The sequence below is a fragment of the Centrocercus urophasianus genome, unplaced genomic scaffold (genome assembly GCF_019232065.1).
Source record: "Centrocercus urophasianus isolate 14NV4802_14NV808 unplaced genomic scaffold, USGS_Curo_1.0 seq_10, whole genome shotgun sequence".
NCBI classification, from domain to species: domain Eukaryota; kingdom Metazoa; phylum Chordata; class Aves; order Galliformes; family Phasianidae; genus Centrocercus; species Centrocercus urophasianus.
In genome coordinates this window covers 35,675,706-35,692,236 of record NW_024884142.1, presented here as the reverse complement: position 1 = coordinate 35,692,236, position 16,531 = coordinate 35,675,706, and the positions used below count along the sequence as shown (strand labels likewise).

At 47.5% G+C, this 16,531-nt stretch overlaps 1 protein-coding gene across 2 annotated transcripts in view; it reads right to left on the bottom strand.

The window, feature by feature from the left end:
* Positions 1-7,542, bottom strand: part of LIN28B (lin-28 homolog B) — a 79,200-nt gene extending 71,658 nt beyond the window's left edge. Inside the window, exons 1-2 of one of the 2 annotated variants that reach the window (XM_042826560.1) lie at positions 7,509-7,542; positions 2,702-2,889 (exon numbers count right to left, since the gene is read on the bottom strand). In XM_042826560.1, coding sequence (XP_042682494.1) covers positions 2,702-2,889; positions 7,509-7,542 — 222 coding nt within the window. Of the gene's footprint in view, positions 1-2,701; positions 2,890-3,635; positions 3,646-7,508 lie in introns of those variants that run through there. The other variant, XM_042826567.1, reaches the window with a different exon arrangement.
* Between the last annotated feature and the right edge of the window lie 8,989 nt (positions 7,543-16,531).

Below are 16,531 nucleotides of genomic sequence, written 5' to 3'. Positions count from 1 at the left end.
GTTCTACGAACAGAATTTTCACTGAGTGAAAAAGAAGAGGGGGTTTCAACACAAGCCTTGTCTGCTAAAAATAGTTATCAATATAATTGTGTAATTAGTGAAGCACTGACGCTACAAAAACACGACTGCAATCTGCACACAACCAAGGCTTAACTCCATGAAGAAAGAAAAATCATTCATTGCAAGCTCAAAAAACTGGGCATAATGAGCTTAAACTATTACAAGAATTTTGACTCAACATCCAAGCAGTTTTTGCTCACAGCAAGATCTCATAAGCTGAACATAATCTTACCAAGAAAAGGTAAAGATGAAGCAATGAAAACATTGCTGCAGGTTTCAAGCTAGCTTTAATCTGACTTGTAGCAAGGTAGAGGCTTCTTTCCTCTACTTAAACGGATTCTGTAAAATTATTGCAGAAGGGTGAATGCACACAGAACAGCATGCATGCTTAAATGATGAACTGTTTTCAAAGCAGTTTCTAACAGCAAGATTTTGCTTCAACAGATTAATAAACTCACATCTTTGCCTTGAAAGGAACAGTTCACATGAGCAGATTTTTCAAATGAATGAAGCTAGTAAGAATAGGGTCCTATCAAGCAACCCACTCTGCTGTAAAAGCCGCACTGTAAAATAGCTTCACTGATTTTTCAGAGACATTTTTATGTGCCGGCTGCTACTGGCACCATCGGTCAGGCAGCAGCTAACACACGGCAACCCGTACACCAACACAAATTATCTACATTGTATTCTGAACCAAAGTAGATGCTGCTTCTCTGCATCTCTTCAACTAGAAAAAAAAAAAAAAATCTACTTTTAACTGATGGAAGGAAGATAATGTAAATATGAAGTTCATGCACACTGCAGGTTTTGACAGAAAGAAAAAAAAAGTGAGGAACGTATCTTTGTTGAGAGAGCAATCCCTTGCAGAACATTAATAAATTCCCTGAGGCATATCTCTGAGGAATGCTCAAAAGGACTGAGGCACACAGCCTATGCACAGTGAAAGAAGCCATTTTTCATTGCATTTGGCATTACAACCTGAGAATACTGATAAACTGTAAGTTGCTGAAGTGTCAACAAATACTTTTAATATATCCTGCCTCTAGAAAACTGCATCCTTTCAGGGAGAGGAAACAACAGAACAGAGAACTCCACATTCACCATGCTCGTTTTTTGGGGTTTTTTTTTTTAATTTTTTATTATTTTCTGCAGCTACTGTACATTGTAAGACAGTACACCATGCCCAGCATTACTCAATTGCATCATGTTATCATCCAGTTCAACTCTTGTGCATTTTCACAGCCCTAAAAATATCACTGTTTCCAAATGTATCTTTTTATTAATATTGCTGCTGTTCAATAACATGTAGTAAAAAAAAAAAAAAAAAATTAAAAAACAAAAAACCCCCTTCATTTTCCTATGAAGTAAATTTATGGAATTGCAAAGACAAATGCTGTTACTTAAAAATGTGGGAAGAAGGGAAGATGGTGGGGGGAAGCAGGAAGAATGCTCTTATTTAAGTATATTGTTAATTCAGTTTAAACAACAACAGAAAAAAGCAAAATAGCAGTAGCTAAGTGAGAGGGCATTTATATGCCAGTACAAAATCAGAACTGCAATGATGTAATAAATTCACTATTTAATTCCACGCTTGGCCCATAATTCCAAGTGCAAACAGCTGATACTGATTGCCAAGAGCTTAAGCACAGGGTATGCGTAACACTGTGAAGTCACAAAGAACACAACATGCCACAGCAGCACTGCCTGCAAATTTGAGTCACCCTTAAACGTATTCCTTGAGAAAGCCTGGTGAAAGACAGCACAAACAGACACCAAACAGAATAGAGAAATGGAACTGCTGTGCCCTCATGAACCAACCCTCTCTCCTTCAATACAAATGTCATAGAAAATGGATAACCATGCCAAAAGTTAAGGGGCCTTTCTGCCTCCTTGGCATGCCCCTGGCTAACCTTGAATGGTCCCATGCCCATCTCATATGAGCTCTGAGCGCTTGAGACCCAGGAAAATCTGCATGCACCTTTTCCACAAACCACTGAACGTGGGAAAAGCTCCTCTGGGGTCACGGCTTTGTGGACAACCTCCATCCAAAGGCACCCTGCCATAAGTGCCCACACTCACACTGATGTGCTTAGAAACAAACCAGTAGCCACAGGCCTCTTCCCCAAAGCCTCAGAAAGCTTTTGGTTCACTTCGTCATCACTGCAGTGGTTGGTTTTGGGTTTTTTTTTTTCTGGGAGGGAGTATTTAAAACTCAGCCAAAGCAACCCCACGTTCCAGTGTAGCACCACTGGGACACTCTCAGGCCCGAATTACTGCAAAACAACACTGTAACGATGTCTTAATTTCACTGACTGATCTCAAATGCGCTTTTAAAAAGCAATTCGAGGTTTACAATCAGTGTTTTAAAACGCATTCAAATGTTACCTAAACGAAAAGCGTATTTATTTCTTCTTTCGGGAGTCTGCTTTTAAGCACTTCCAAGGAAAACCATCTCCAGCTGCAGAGCACAAGCCAACAAGCCACTTATCCCAGCAGCACGCTGTCCATTGAACTTACCCAAGGCAACTCTCTAATTACGGATGCTCCCAAATACCGAGGGAGCCACGTTACTTGCCTACGTGTGAGCCCACAGCCCTGCTGCACCTAACCAAAGAGGAGAAAAGACAGAAAAGGCTCTTACTTGGTGCACAAAGACATCAACCGGGGACTCCAAGGGGCTTCCCTCTCGGCTGCTCATGGAGATGAACCCGAATCCCATCCTCACATTGAACCATTTGCAGTGGCCGGCTCCGTGCCAAAGCGGGGATTCCTCCTCCTCCTCGTGCTCCGGCAGCCGCACGGGCTCCTCACCGCCTTTACTCGCCCCTGCTGAGGGAGAGGGGGCAGGGGAAATGAGAAAGAGAAAGATGCAAAGAGGAGTTAAATTCTGGGAACATCCTTTGGCCAACGTGTAAATCAATTACTAAGGAAGAAAGAAGGAAAAAAAAGAAAGAAACGCGAACGAAACGCGGTGAGAGCAAACTGCGGCAGAAGCCCGTTTGCTGCTGAGTAAGGAAGCAGGCAGTCAGCTCCCGAAATGCGTCCACCGGAGGCCTCGGCTCGGCTCAGCCTCGGCCCGACCCCTCTCGCCACCACCGCTCCATCCGCGGCCCCATCCCGGCCCTCGGACGTTACTTGGGTGTTGCTGCTTTAAGACCGATCCCATTTCCCGAGCGCGGCTCCCGGCCCAATCAGTCCCTCCTGGCGCGGCGCGGGCGGACGGGGGGGGCTGTACTGCCGGCTACGGCACGTGCGGCGCGGCCACCGCCGCTCCCCAGCGTGTGCCCATCGCTCCACGGAACGCGCTCCGGGCGGCGGCCGGGACAGGTGTAGGGGCGCGCTCTCATCCCGCCGCCGGGACGGGGCCCGGGCGGACGGAGCCGGCGGACAATGGCCCCCGGGAGCCGCTCGGGGCTGAATGGGAGGGGGCGGTCCGCGGCGGTCCGGAACAATGAGACCGCGGCGGCCCCCGTGCGCGGGCCGCTAACAGGGGAATGCGGGGGGGGGGGGTTAAGGGAGGGCGGGGGGAGCGAGCGAACGAAACCGGAGTAAAACAATAGAAAAAGAAAATTAACCTTCGGCCATGTTGCCCCACGGGCCCTCTGCTCCAAACTCGTGAGATGAAAACTTTCCCTTTGGATCGAAGTGCTCTTCTGCTTTAACCCAACATCCTGCGTCTGCACGAGCCCCAATTTCGCTCGCATGGTCCAACGTGCTTTCCCCCTTTTGCCTTTTCCCTTTCTCTGGCGCTCGGTCTCTGGCCCCCCGCGCACACGTGACTTTGCCAATTACATGCTTTCTCGCTACTAATTTCGCATCGGGTCCTGAAGGGGTTGGGAGAAGCTGCAGCAGCCAATCGCCTTCTCTACGCGCCTGACACACCGAAATAATTTATGAATGAACACGGCATTTCCAACGCGGCTTTTTTTTTTTCATTTCTTTTTTTTTTTTTTTCTCGGCAGCTCAGCCGCGCGGTGCCGTGCGGGAACCCGCGGTGCTACACGTGCACACGGCCGGAGCACACGGGCGGCAGCTGCGGGGCCGGGCGGCACCTGAAGAGCGCCAGGCTCGGCCCTTCGGAGCGCTCCTCGAGGGGGATGGGGGGAGGCACTGGGCTTCACAGGTTTCTCCGCCATCTCTTTCCGGGGGAGGGGATGTGATTAATGACTTCCTAAATAGGAGCCCGGTTTTCAGGGCTGGTGGGAGAGCGAACCTCGGGCGGCGGCGATTGTTCCCCAGGAGCGCGGTGGGGAGGGGGGAGAAAGAGGAGGGGGAACGGCAAAGGATTTGCTGGAGAGGAAGGCGGAAAAAAAAAAAAAAAAAAAAAAGCGAGAGAAGGAAAACAAAGAGAGAACAGACAGCGCGGACCGGCGCTGCTGCGCTAAATTCCCGCTGCAGGCGGGCGGGCGCGGCCCCGTGTTTCCGCGCAGGTGGGCGCACCGTGCGCTGCCCGCGGCCGGGCTTCAACGCGCAGAAAGAGCGCGCCGCGCCGCTCCCCATCACTCTCATCTCCTCCGTAGTAAAGGTAGACATGGAGGTACGAAAAGAGACTTTGCTTTCTCTCGCCGCCTACCCGCGTGTCACCACGTCACGCGCCCTTTCCACGCCGCCCGCCCCTCGGGCTCCGCTCCTCTCCCATCACCCGTCCGCACCCCTCGGTGTCCCCGCCGAGCCGGCAGCGGTGAGCGGGCTGCAGCCCTGAATTCCTCCGCAGCCTCCAGCCGGACGTTTCCCAGAGGTTACTTCTGCGGTCGGCTTCCTGCGCCGAGCTGCTCCAAGCACCGCTCCCCTCTGCTCTTAGCCTCCTCCCTCCGTGCGACAGCGATTATTTTACCATATTAAATCTCTGTAATTTTATATGGTTGGATCTTATGGCCGTGACGATTTGTAATATGTAACAAATATAGGAGATGTTAACGCGCATGAAACCTCAGCCATGGAGGAGAAATTCAGGTCACCTGCGGGAAAAATGCTTACAACACCGGCTGGAAGTGTCTGAGACCACTCCCAGAGCAGCAGAACGACCCAAAATTAGGAGCTCCCTCTGCCCCTCTTTCAAAAAACACTCCATACGCATGGCAATGAAGACCCCTCGGATGGGAGCGTGTGGGATGAACAGGCACAAAAGCTGCTCAAGCCCATCAAATGGTTCCAAAACGTCCCTGCTCAGTACCTTCCATTTAAAATAAAATTAATTATGTGATGTTTTTTCGATTAATAAAAACGAGGGATTGGTAACTGCACTTATATTTGTTGTGATGTTTTTACGCTGCAAAATAAATGCAGGTTTTGTGAAACGGGGGAGCGTACGTGCAAGGAGACTTTCCTGCGATTTTCAGGCCTCCAGTATTAGTGGAATTAAGGTCGGGGTCACCGGACCGGGCGGCGGTGTCAGATGTTATCGGCTCACTCATTTCCTGCGGGGACATCGGCCTTTCAAGTGCTGAGGGAGAGCTGTGGCAGCCGGGGGGCTGCGGAGAGAGAGGGAGGGAGAAAACAGAAAGAGAATAAAAAAAAGAAAAGAATGAAGAAAGAACAGCGGAGCACCGCCCAGCGATGCCCTCACAGAACCCATTCGCTGAGAATGAGCCCTAATTTTTCCCGTTGGAGGGGGCGGGCAGCCCAGGGAATAAACGGGAAGAAGCCCATAGAGCGGGTCAGGGCGAAGTTAGCTGAATGGCAGCAGCCCGCAGGCACAGAGGTGTTTCTGTCCTCTCGTTTCGCTACAGAGATGCTAATTTGGATAGAAGACAACTACAGGAAGCGGATCGTTGTCTGCATAAACGCACTGCGAGCCCACTTGAAACTACATAACCAGCGGCGATAGTTTAATCGCCACACTCCTAAAACTTTTAAAGTCCTAACTCCGATTACTTCTATCCTTAAAAAAAGAAAAAAAAAAAAAAAAAAAAGGGCACACCCCCCCATCCCTCCCCCCCCCGAAAACCCACACAGAACTACATCGACAATGACGGCAAAAGCGACACAAACCCGGCAGCACTCCTCGTGCCTCCGAACCAACCCCGGGCTTGCACGTGAAGCGGAGCCACGGCTACAGCCTCGCTGCATCCGAGCCGCCCTCCTCTCAGAGAGGGGGAAGCCCCTCCCCGCGGGGGTCGGAGGGGCCGCCCTCCTGCCCTACGCCGGGCAGCGCCCCCTGCCCCGGAGAGCTGGGGAACGGCAGCGTGTAGAGGGCAGAGCCTCCCAGGGCGGGGACCCCGGGCCCGGGTCTCGCTCAGCCCCGGAAGATCCATTAAAGAGATCAAAGACGGAAGGCTGCCCGCCGGGCCGGTTTCAGGTGGCCCCGCGGCCCGGCTCCCGACCCACCCGCGGGACTCGACGTGATGGCGGTGGAGCTCCCGAGGCAGCGGCTCTTCCCGCCAAAACGCCTCACCTAGGCGCCCGAAGCCGCTCCTTCCTTTCCGCCGCGCACAGACGCCGCGCAGCGCTCGTCCCGAGGGCAGGCTCTGCGCCGCCCGCCGCGCTCCACTGTCAGCAGCGGCTCCACGGCTCCGGGACCCGCTTTCCGTCCCCAACACCTCCGGAGGGCGTCTGAGGTGGCGGCTGTGCCCCGCCGCACCCCCACGCGGAGCGCAGCTTTCCATCCTCCATTCGACGCCCCCAGAAAACGCGGCTCCCCTCGGAGGCGGGAAGGTGGCGTTTAACGAACGGCCCCCGAGAAACTTTTCTAACCATGAAACGAATTAAACGAGCTCCGCTGCGCTCCGGCTGTCCCGAGGCGGGAGGCGCGGAGGAAACGGTCGCCAGCGCCAGGCAGACAGCAGCGCCCTCCGGGAGCCGTCCGCGCGGCAGCCCGTGTCCCTAATGGGGGCGACCGGGGGCGTCCGCCGACGCCGAGCACGCATCCCTCAGCTCCGGAGCGCCGTTCCACGCAGTCCCCGCGTGCCTCGGCGCGCACACAGGTGGGAACCCATCCCAGCCGGCTTACGGGACTCAGCCGGGCCAAGAGCGCGCAGCCACCGCCCTTCAGCGGCGCAGCTCCCCTCCGCGGGAGCTCCGCGCCTCCCGCTCCGCGCATGCTCCGCGGCAAGCGGGCGGGCGCCCGGGAGAGAGCCCTTGGGGGCGGGAGAAGGCAGCGTCCCACCGCCGCAGCGATTCGAAGGCGCCATGGAAGTAGTTCGCCTAGTTGGGATCTTAGCGACTGAGCAGAGCCTTTGGGAAGCGCGCCTTTGTGGCAGCTCCTGAGCATCTGGGCTCATACTTTACAGCAGGTACCCAAAGGTATGCTACGCCAAATCAACTTCCTCTATAGAATGGTTTACTTGTCGTATTCAAAGTACGTCAAGCAAGAACTCTGAAGCTTGTGGATGAAACCAATGATTCTTTCAGAAAAGTAAATGAACTGAGGCAGTGGAACAGAAGTACTACAAAACTGCAGTTTCACAGATACAAAACGAGCCACGTAAGATGCTACAGAAAGGACTGACCTGAGCCTGAGGAGACCTTCTTGAATGACCTCATCGTCTTCTGAGGAACCTAGAATCAGAGAGCTGGAGTCAGTGCTGTGTACATTGTACCGAGTTCCATATTTAATTACCTCTTCTACAGTTTAACGGCTCATTAAAAGGCCATAAAATGCCGGTACTTGGCTCTGTGAAGTGACCTGTAACCGTACGGGCTGCGAGACTTACCTAGCTCATCAGAAACGCCAGGAGATAACCAAGACATAGCATGAAAACCAGCCGAGTCTCTCTTTTTAAAGCATCCTTAAAAGCATCCTCCCTTTTACCACGCTCAAGCAAGCTGTGCATCTGATGGCAACAGAAGGAAGAGACACAGATTTGCAGGGCAGTGGAAGCTGTTCTTTCCCTTTATCAATATTTAAAGCTAGTAGGTAACTTAAGAACAAGTGACTCTTGTCTTCCCTATGTGTAAATAGTACAAATTAAGCGCTCAGTCATACATGATACATGATATTAAAAAGTGATAAAAAAGACATTGTTTGGTATCTTTCCTTTCAAAACTGTAACTCAGTGCCATTTTGAGAAAAATATTTTCAGTTAAATCAGATAAAGAATTACAGCATAATTTGTAACAAAGCTACATTCTACATCCCAAACAGAATTATTCACAAAAGTACAGATGTTTAGCTTTACCAAAACTCCATGGAAAGTACACTTTTGACCTAGCTGAGCGAGGCCTGGGTAAGTTTGTACAATAAAATACCATGCAGAAACCAAGTATCACAAACAGTGGGAAGCATGGAGGAAAAGACCTTGGGTTTGTGTAATCCTGTGAGCCAGGCTATCCAAATTTGTTCAAAGCAAGAAAGATGAAGAGGCAGGAGCATGCACAAACTCACCTGCTACAAACTTGTCCACTTGTCACCCTTTCCTACCTTTTGGTTAATCTACTTTAACTAAAATGCGACCAAAGCACGTATCTTCCTATTTAGATGTAAGACGGATTCTCTTTTCTTTTAGAGAAATCTAAGATTTGTCTTTTTCACTATGGAAGAGTGTGGCCTGACCCCTGTTTTTCCTGAGCGGGAGGGAAGAATATTCCACTAGAAGTGAGCAAAGCCAGAAGATGAATTATCAAAGACAAATGAGAATCAAATTTCTCAGGCTTCCTCTTCCCCCCATGCCCAATCATTCTGTGTCCCTTACAATGCTGGGAATTGGAAAATGGTGTGGCGCTGTCTTTCCTTTCTGTGCAATGACAGCAGAAAACAAATTCTGCCCCTCCCCCCTGGTAATAACTGGGTTTTTCGTAAGAATTGTGTGGACTTGTGCTCTACATTGAACCTAACCCTGCTTTTACACCTTCAAGCACTATAGTCCAATCTCTGTGTTTGCTTCTTTGTTCAGCCAACCTGTGGCTATGTGGCTTTTGTGTCTTTCGGATTTACTTGCATTATTTATGCAACATAATGAAATATGCAAGCATAGAGTAAAGGATCTGTTCTTGGCTTTGACGTGAAGTCTGCCTCCGTTTATGAAAGGACTAAAAATAAAGCACAGTTCTTAAAACTGTGGTAGAAAACAGCACAAACACGTTACTCTTCTTTCCATTATCAGTGTTCCAAAGCGTTTCTAAGCACTGCATGTTTGAAAATACTACATAAACATACCACATTATTAAGCAGAAGGAAGGACATGCAATTTTATCTATTTATTTATAAAGTAGTTGTTTTAAATAACTTCCCAGTAAGATGCACAGAACTTGCCACCAGGGATGTTAGTATGGAAGAGCCTGAGCATTTTAGGAACTCATTTAATCCAGACAGCTTAAATGAAAAACTCAGCAGTATGTATTTTGCTGCATCCCACTGCAACCTACAAGAATTCAGTCACTGACTTAAAGGGAAGCAGGCTGGGCTCTGAAAGGACTGATGACCAACTTTCCTACACCCCCTTATACTGTACAGAATAAAAGAAAGAAAACACTTATGCTTGTTAGTTCTGAAATTATTTTGGCATTTACATGAACTTTACAACTTTGTATAATAAATGACTTTTAGGAGATAAGTTCTAAACAGCAAGATATTTTAGAAAAAAAGGCTCCCTATTTGAAAGCAGCCCCAGCTCTGCACTCACAGTGTGCAGAAGGATACAGGTGCAGCTGAACACCATGTGGAATTATTGCAAAACAATTAAAGATGTACTGATAGACATCAACAGCAATCCACACCTCTTTACAAGTAGCACATTGCTTGCTTTTCAACTTGCTTAGCAGCTTGTATCATTTATTTCTTTTATGACTTCTTACTGCTATCTTCCACTGATCAATAAGTTTATACATGATTTTGTTTAAAAAGTCTCTTTGCTAAGCAGTGTTTTGATTTTCACATCATAAACCCATTAGTGTGGGGAAGTTTGCTGCCTGGGAGATTCAGAAATGTAATTTCCTCAGATGAAAGCAAAATTGACATACATAGTTACCCCATTAAATAAGTTATGTGGTTTCCTTGAAAAATAACTCAAAAATGAAATTTCAGAGGCTAACTCTGCTTCTTTCACAGGCAGTGGTAGCAAGCAGACTGATTTAAAGCCACAAGTTTTTTTTGTGTGTGTTTTTTTTTTCCAGGAATGGCTACTGTAAGCACTACCTACAGTGAGGAAAGGAGGAGAAAACTAGCAATACTTCATGCTGTAACAAACGAGGAACAGGGGAAAACATGCACTGTTAAGGGAGCTCTTTAGCAGAGCTCATCAGCAGTAAAGGCTTAAATGGATGAATGCTACAAAGTACATCCAAAATTTAAAACCTCTATATACAGAACCCAAGTATAGGAGGAGCATACAGTATCTGTTTTTACTGTTTTAAATTTTTATTTTGGTCAAATTCTATTAAGTTAGGAAACACACTTTATAACCAATTTGTTGTCTGTACTTTTAACCAATCAAAAAATGGTTATCTTTTGCTTGCAGTTGTTGACTGCTGGCTGAAGCACTGTGCTCACCGTACTTTGGCTTCAGAAATCATGAGTGAGCATTGCCTTACACTCTGAATTAACTTGTTTTAAGAATTTTCACCTGTGTTCTTTAATGTGGACTTCTAAATAATGGATATGTTCCTGGGGAGTTCTCCTTGTTTTAACTCTTCTTCTGTTTTCGTTTCGTTATGTAAAATAGTGAGAATGAAATGCACAACAAAAGACTCCTGAAGATGGATGCTCAGCTGTCGGTATCCTTACGGAATTACACCGCTAAAAAATATGTGGATGTTCTCACAATTTAATTTAGCCTAGGCAAAAATTTATTTAAAATATTGGCGAGAGAGTACATGTTGAGCACATGTGAGAATTCCAAGCATCAATGCTGAAATACTTCAAAACTGCTGGTTCAAGAAAATTCATTAAACAATAGCTAGGAAAAACCCAGTTTTTATTCGTTGGGTCCTATTTTGTAACTGATCTGATGTAGGATAGTTACAGTTTGAATAGGATGCAATTTTTTTAATAGGATATAGGAAATAGGATTTCTCTTTAAAATGAAATACTGCTGTTATATTCATATGGACTGTATTTTTGCATTAAAGTATTTAGGATTCATCTAACTTAGAGCTTTAATAATACATACTAAAGGAATGTCCTGAACAATATATATATATATTTTAAAACAGGCACTGGATAACCCCAGTTCTTAGGAGTATTTCATTTATATAATCCTTCATTTCATGCAGTCTGCATTTAGTTGTACAAAGGTTAAGCAGCCAAACAGTAATTACTTCATAAAAACCAATGAAATATGTTGCAGCTCATGTTTTATAAGATTCAAAGACAACATTTTCAAAATACATGATTAAGAAAAGTGCAACCAACACCTCTCCTACTGCTGCTTTTCCTGCTTCGTTTTTGTTGGCAGCGCTTTGATCCCACTCATGGTTACCATGGGCATTTTGAAACTGCCACAAATTCATTTACTGTAGGTCCTGTTTGCTTCTAAGCAAATGAAATCATGAGAAACAACCTTCCTTCTGATGGCATTCATTTGCTTTCAGACTGATTTTTTTTTTTTTAATCATTATTACTTTTAAACTAATTCCTTTTATGGAAAAAAAAAAAAAAAAAACAAAAAAAACACAAAACCCACCAACTTTAAAAGCCATAATCCTAAATCTATTGGTAGATCAGCATGTTTTTCAGATATTGTACTTATTTTTGTGTGTGAGAAACTACACTGATTTGTAAGTTCACAGGCAGAGAATAAAATTTCTCTGCAAACAAAACAATACAAATAAAGCCCTGCAGAGAGATATTTCGAAGGCTAAAGGAAGAAAGATGTGCACACCTACAAAGGTAAGAAGGCAAATTCAATATTTGAGTTTTTAGTTAAAGGAAAGTCTTTTTTCCCCATTCTCCAAGCTTACACCAAATTGAATGTCTATCATTCATGTCTGATGTAAAAACATCACAGTTTTAACCCAGAATTCTGTATGCTTTTTCTCCATGTAAAACCACTGTTTAACCAAGTTTAGAAGTAATGAACTGCATAATTCATAATTTTCATTTAGTACCAAAGCACTCTCACCAACCAGGAGTTTAATACCAGCCCATCGAAAGCAACTGTGCTACAATGACTTGTATTAAGAAAACATTCTACAGACTTTGGTTTGGTTTTGTACAATAATTTCAGCATGGTTTGCTCAAACCTCCTCTCCATGCTGAAATATAATAATAATACTCTACATTATGCTAATAATTGTTTTTATGGAACTTACACTGAACCTGTGGCATATCCTTTCCCTTGCACATATTTCTATTTTATTGTTACATGCCATTACATTATTTTTTTCTCGGATCGCTGAGTTAATACTTGAGAATGAGCTTTTAATAGAGATTTTTTTTTTCCTGTCATTTGTATTTTTAAGTGCAATGAGCAAATACTGCTGTGAATACAGAGATTCAGCAAGGAATGAAACAGGCAAACCAAAGGTTACAACAGGAAAACAGAAGCTCACTATTTCAAGCACCACTATTATTTTTTCCCAGAAGCATGGATTGCACAGGGGGGCATACTGCATATTTCTGATTTTAACTGGAAGGAACAGTAGCTGTACACATGCAGCCTTCTGACTCACCGTTTAACCAAGCAAACACAGTAATGCAGTGGCCATTGTTTATACATTTTGGTACAGCCAGCTCATAAATTCAAACCAGAAAAAAAACTACATAGGGATGTTGGTGGCATATAACTGCAAAGTCACGAGCTCTTTAAAAAAGTCAGTGCACACATCAAAGTAGGTGCAGGAGACTGAGTGTCAAGAAGAAAATAGGACAGGTGTAATGGGATACAAAAATACCGGGGAGGATGCAAATTTTAACAGTGAAATTTATGGGCGTATGTTGCAATACTGCACGTGGTATAAACATATATCCAGTATTAGCCACATAATGTTTATTAAACATGTTCAGAATATTGCAGGAAATGTGATTTGATTTATATGTGGTCTTATTAATAAAAGTACTGAAATGATACCTTCAAATAGAATTCAGTCTTAGTGAAAGAATACGGTGCTGCACATCGCAAAATGACAAGCACATATACACGGTAATTAAATGAACAGTTTCCAGGTCTATGTAATTACTGCCCACTGCCATGCAAAATGCTGCAGAGCACAAGCTGGACTTCTTGGAAGCGCTTTGCTAGAAATCATTGAGAGAGGCACCAATCCCAAAATGCAAATACCTGCACTCTAACTCCATTGAAATCGTAGTACATAGCACTGGGATAGACTTTTTTCCACTGAGATTACTGGAAGTGGCTACTTTCTGGTCTCAGTTTTCATGTATGAGTTGTAAATACAAACAACAAACTATTAAACATGAAACATTTAAAGCCGTTTATTGATGCAGTCAAACTCGTATCTGCATCAGCAGCAGCAGCACGTATGTAGTATTAAAGCACATTACGGAAAGGAGGGAATAGTGCAAAACTACCCCGAGTTCTCTGTTAAAATCGACTAGTTAATATCACAGCCCCGGCTTTTCTGTATAATTAAGCTTTTGTTCAACCATGAAAAAACCAGAAACTGATTGCTTGAAAATGAGCTGCGTGACCTTTGTCCTGGTTTGTCACCTTTGACCTTTAATTCGAAGACCTTGCATATCAATTGGTTCTATTTTTAGAAGCCAAATGCTAAAAAAGCGACATACTTTTTACATTTCTGTCCTCTCATACACAACCTCACGGGTTGTCTGCCTTTTTTTAACACCTATGCATCAAGCCACAGTGGCTTTTTTTTTTTTTTTTTTAATCACACAGCTGCATTGGAAACAGCCAGCATGCAATGACAGTGAGTGAACACTTGTCTGTGTGCAGGAAAAAAAAAACAACAACAGCAAACCTTGTTGTTTTGTTTTCTTTTAAACTGCTCTGGAGATGCCTAAGCACATTAAAGAGAAAAAATAAAAAAATACAATATTTAAGGCTGCACATCTTTCTAAACATGATGTCCCTTTTTACAGAGAGAAAGGGAAGCCCCTCGTGTTTGTGTGTGCTGCTGCTGACCGATACCTGCCTGCCCGAGCTCTCTCTGCGCTGTCACCAGCTATTTCACTCCCATCACTACGTGCTGGTTTGCTATCAGCTTTCAGAACGTCCTCTCATAAACCAAACGTGCGGTTACAGGCAGTGAACGGCAATCTCCTGCGCGGTGGCCAGCTTCAGCTCCACTTCCATTTTGCGTAGGTAACGTTACTCTTTGTAAGTTATCTACACAAAAATCTCTCTTGCCGGAAGGACTCAATCTCCGAACAAGAAAGCTCCGCGATCGATCTCACCGCCAGCATTCCGCGCCGCAGCGACACGGCGCGCTCCAACACGGCTGCCGGCGGTGCGCTCCGTGCCGCGGCCCTGGCGCGCCCCGCACGGCCGCCCTCCCGCCGCGCACAGCACCCACGGCGCCGCGGGCCGGGCCGGGCGGCGTTCAGCACTGCGGCCAGCGACAGCCGGCAGCTCGCGGCGCGGGCACCGAGTGCCTCCCGCCCGCCGCGCCGGGACCGTGCGAGACGCCGCGGCGCTGCCCAAACGCGGCTCTCCTTGCCAACAGCGGCTCGGCGGCTCGCGCGACCGGTGGCCAGCTGCGTCCGTGCGGTAGTAGGACAGCGAGAGCTCGGGCCTAGGACGGAGGGAGCCTGCGTTCTTTCTTCACTTACTTACCACTATTTCCTCTTTTCTTAAGGCATGCCAGAAAACACGTTTTCAGATTTAAAAGAAAAAAAAGCATAGCTCTGCCGACACCGGGATGAAGGCACATGCCCTTTGCAGAACGTGCTTTCAATAGGACCGCTGTCTGCCATAGCGATACAGGCACTACTGCAGCTGCATCTCTGCTACAGCATCAACACCAGCCCCAGGCACTGCTCTTGCCGCTACCCGCAGCATTTGCTTCACTACAGTAAAGGCAACAGGGCTTCCTGCTGTATCAATTATTAAGGCAACAATTTAATTCACTATAGATTATTACTGTACTGAGGGGACAGCACACTGTCACTCTTTGAAGCACTGTGGCTTACCTGCACATCTTATAAAATGTTTTCCAAACAGGCTCTGCAGCTCTACTTCTTTACAAACTCTACCAAGTTTGCTTTTGAGCTTTTGAAGTATGTTTTAAAAATAAGTGACCACTGTAGTTCTGTAAAGCAATGCCTACTATAGGAATGAACCCAACATGCAATACTGCATTTTCATACAGTATTATATGTGAATGCTGCTGAAACTATACACGATTACATTGAACTTAACTACAACCAAACTCAACTACAATTATTTTCCTATCAACCAACATTGCTCACGACAGATGCCTTTCTGTTCTTTTGAGTGTTCATGGTGCTTGCATGCAAGAAGTGAAATGCCAAAGCAGGCTATGGGGTGGGAAAACCCAACCCCAACATATGGCCTACAAGAAAAGGGAGCAGAACATGCGTGTGAGAGAGCAGCGTGCCATCTGTACAGAGATGGGCACGCGGCAATGCCGTGCCCTCCCTCCTGCTCAAAGAAGGCTGGACGCCATGTGCTCACACCTACACACAAGCTAAGGAAGGGATGTCATGAATGTACCACATCTCATGGCAATATGTTCATCAGATTACAATGGGTAATTCCCTCACGTTAGAGCAGAAAGATGTTTAACACAAACCTGGAGTTCTCAGATTCATAGGCTGACATGAGCCATGCCATAATTCGTAATACCTTGGACAAAACACCTACACGTGCTGCTGTTATTTTTTCAATTAGCCCACTGTTTACCTGACGTTGCGTCATTTACCACAGCCCAACCGCTGTACCCGAACACGGCTGCATGCCGAAACGCGAGCAGGCAGGGCGGGCTGAGCACCGCCGCGCATCCCCAGCAGCAGCAGCGGGCGCCTCGCCCCCGCCCCAGCCCTGAGAGCAGACGAGGAGAACCAGGCGGCCCGGCGGCACTCCGCGCTTTAATTGTTCACATCGCCACCGTTACCTGCCGAGTCCGCCCTTCCCGCGCTTCCCCCTCCCCTCCCCGCACTCCCGACCCCGTGCCGCCCGCAGAGCGGTGGGAGCCATTCAAGATGGCGGCCCCTCCGCCGCCCGCACTCACGGCCCCCCACTGCGCGCTCCCCGCTCGGCCTCCCCCCCCCATGCCGCGGCAGGGCCGCCCCCTGGCGTCGCGCAGCCGCAGCGCCCCGCCGGGCCCGGCCGCCCCCCGCGCGAGGCGCCGTCCGTCAGCGGTCGCCGTTCCCAATTCCCGGCGGGTGGCGCCGCCACACCCCGCCCCGCCCGGGAGGGAGCCGCCGCGCAGGTGCCGGGTGGTGGCGGCTCCCCTCCGGGCGGCCCGAAGGCGAAGGGAAAAAAAGGTGTGAACCCGGAAGTACACCCGCCCCGCCGGCGGCCGCACAGGACCGCGCGCTCCGCGGCGCAACTTTTCCTCCGGCCGCGGCGGAGTCGCCCGCCGCCCTCTTCCCGCGCGGGTGCCGCGGAGGCGGGAGGGTGAGAGCCGGCTGCTGCGCAACCCCGCCGAGGAGAGG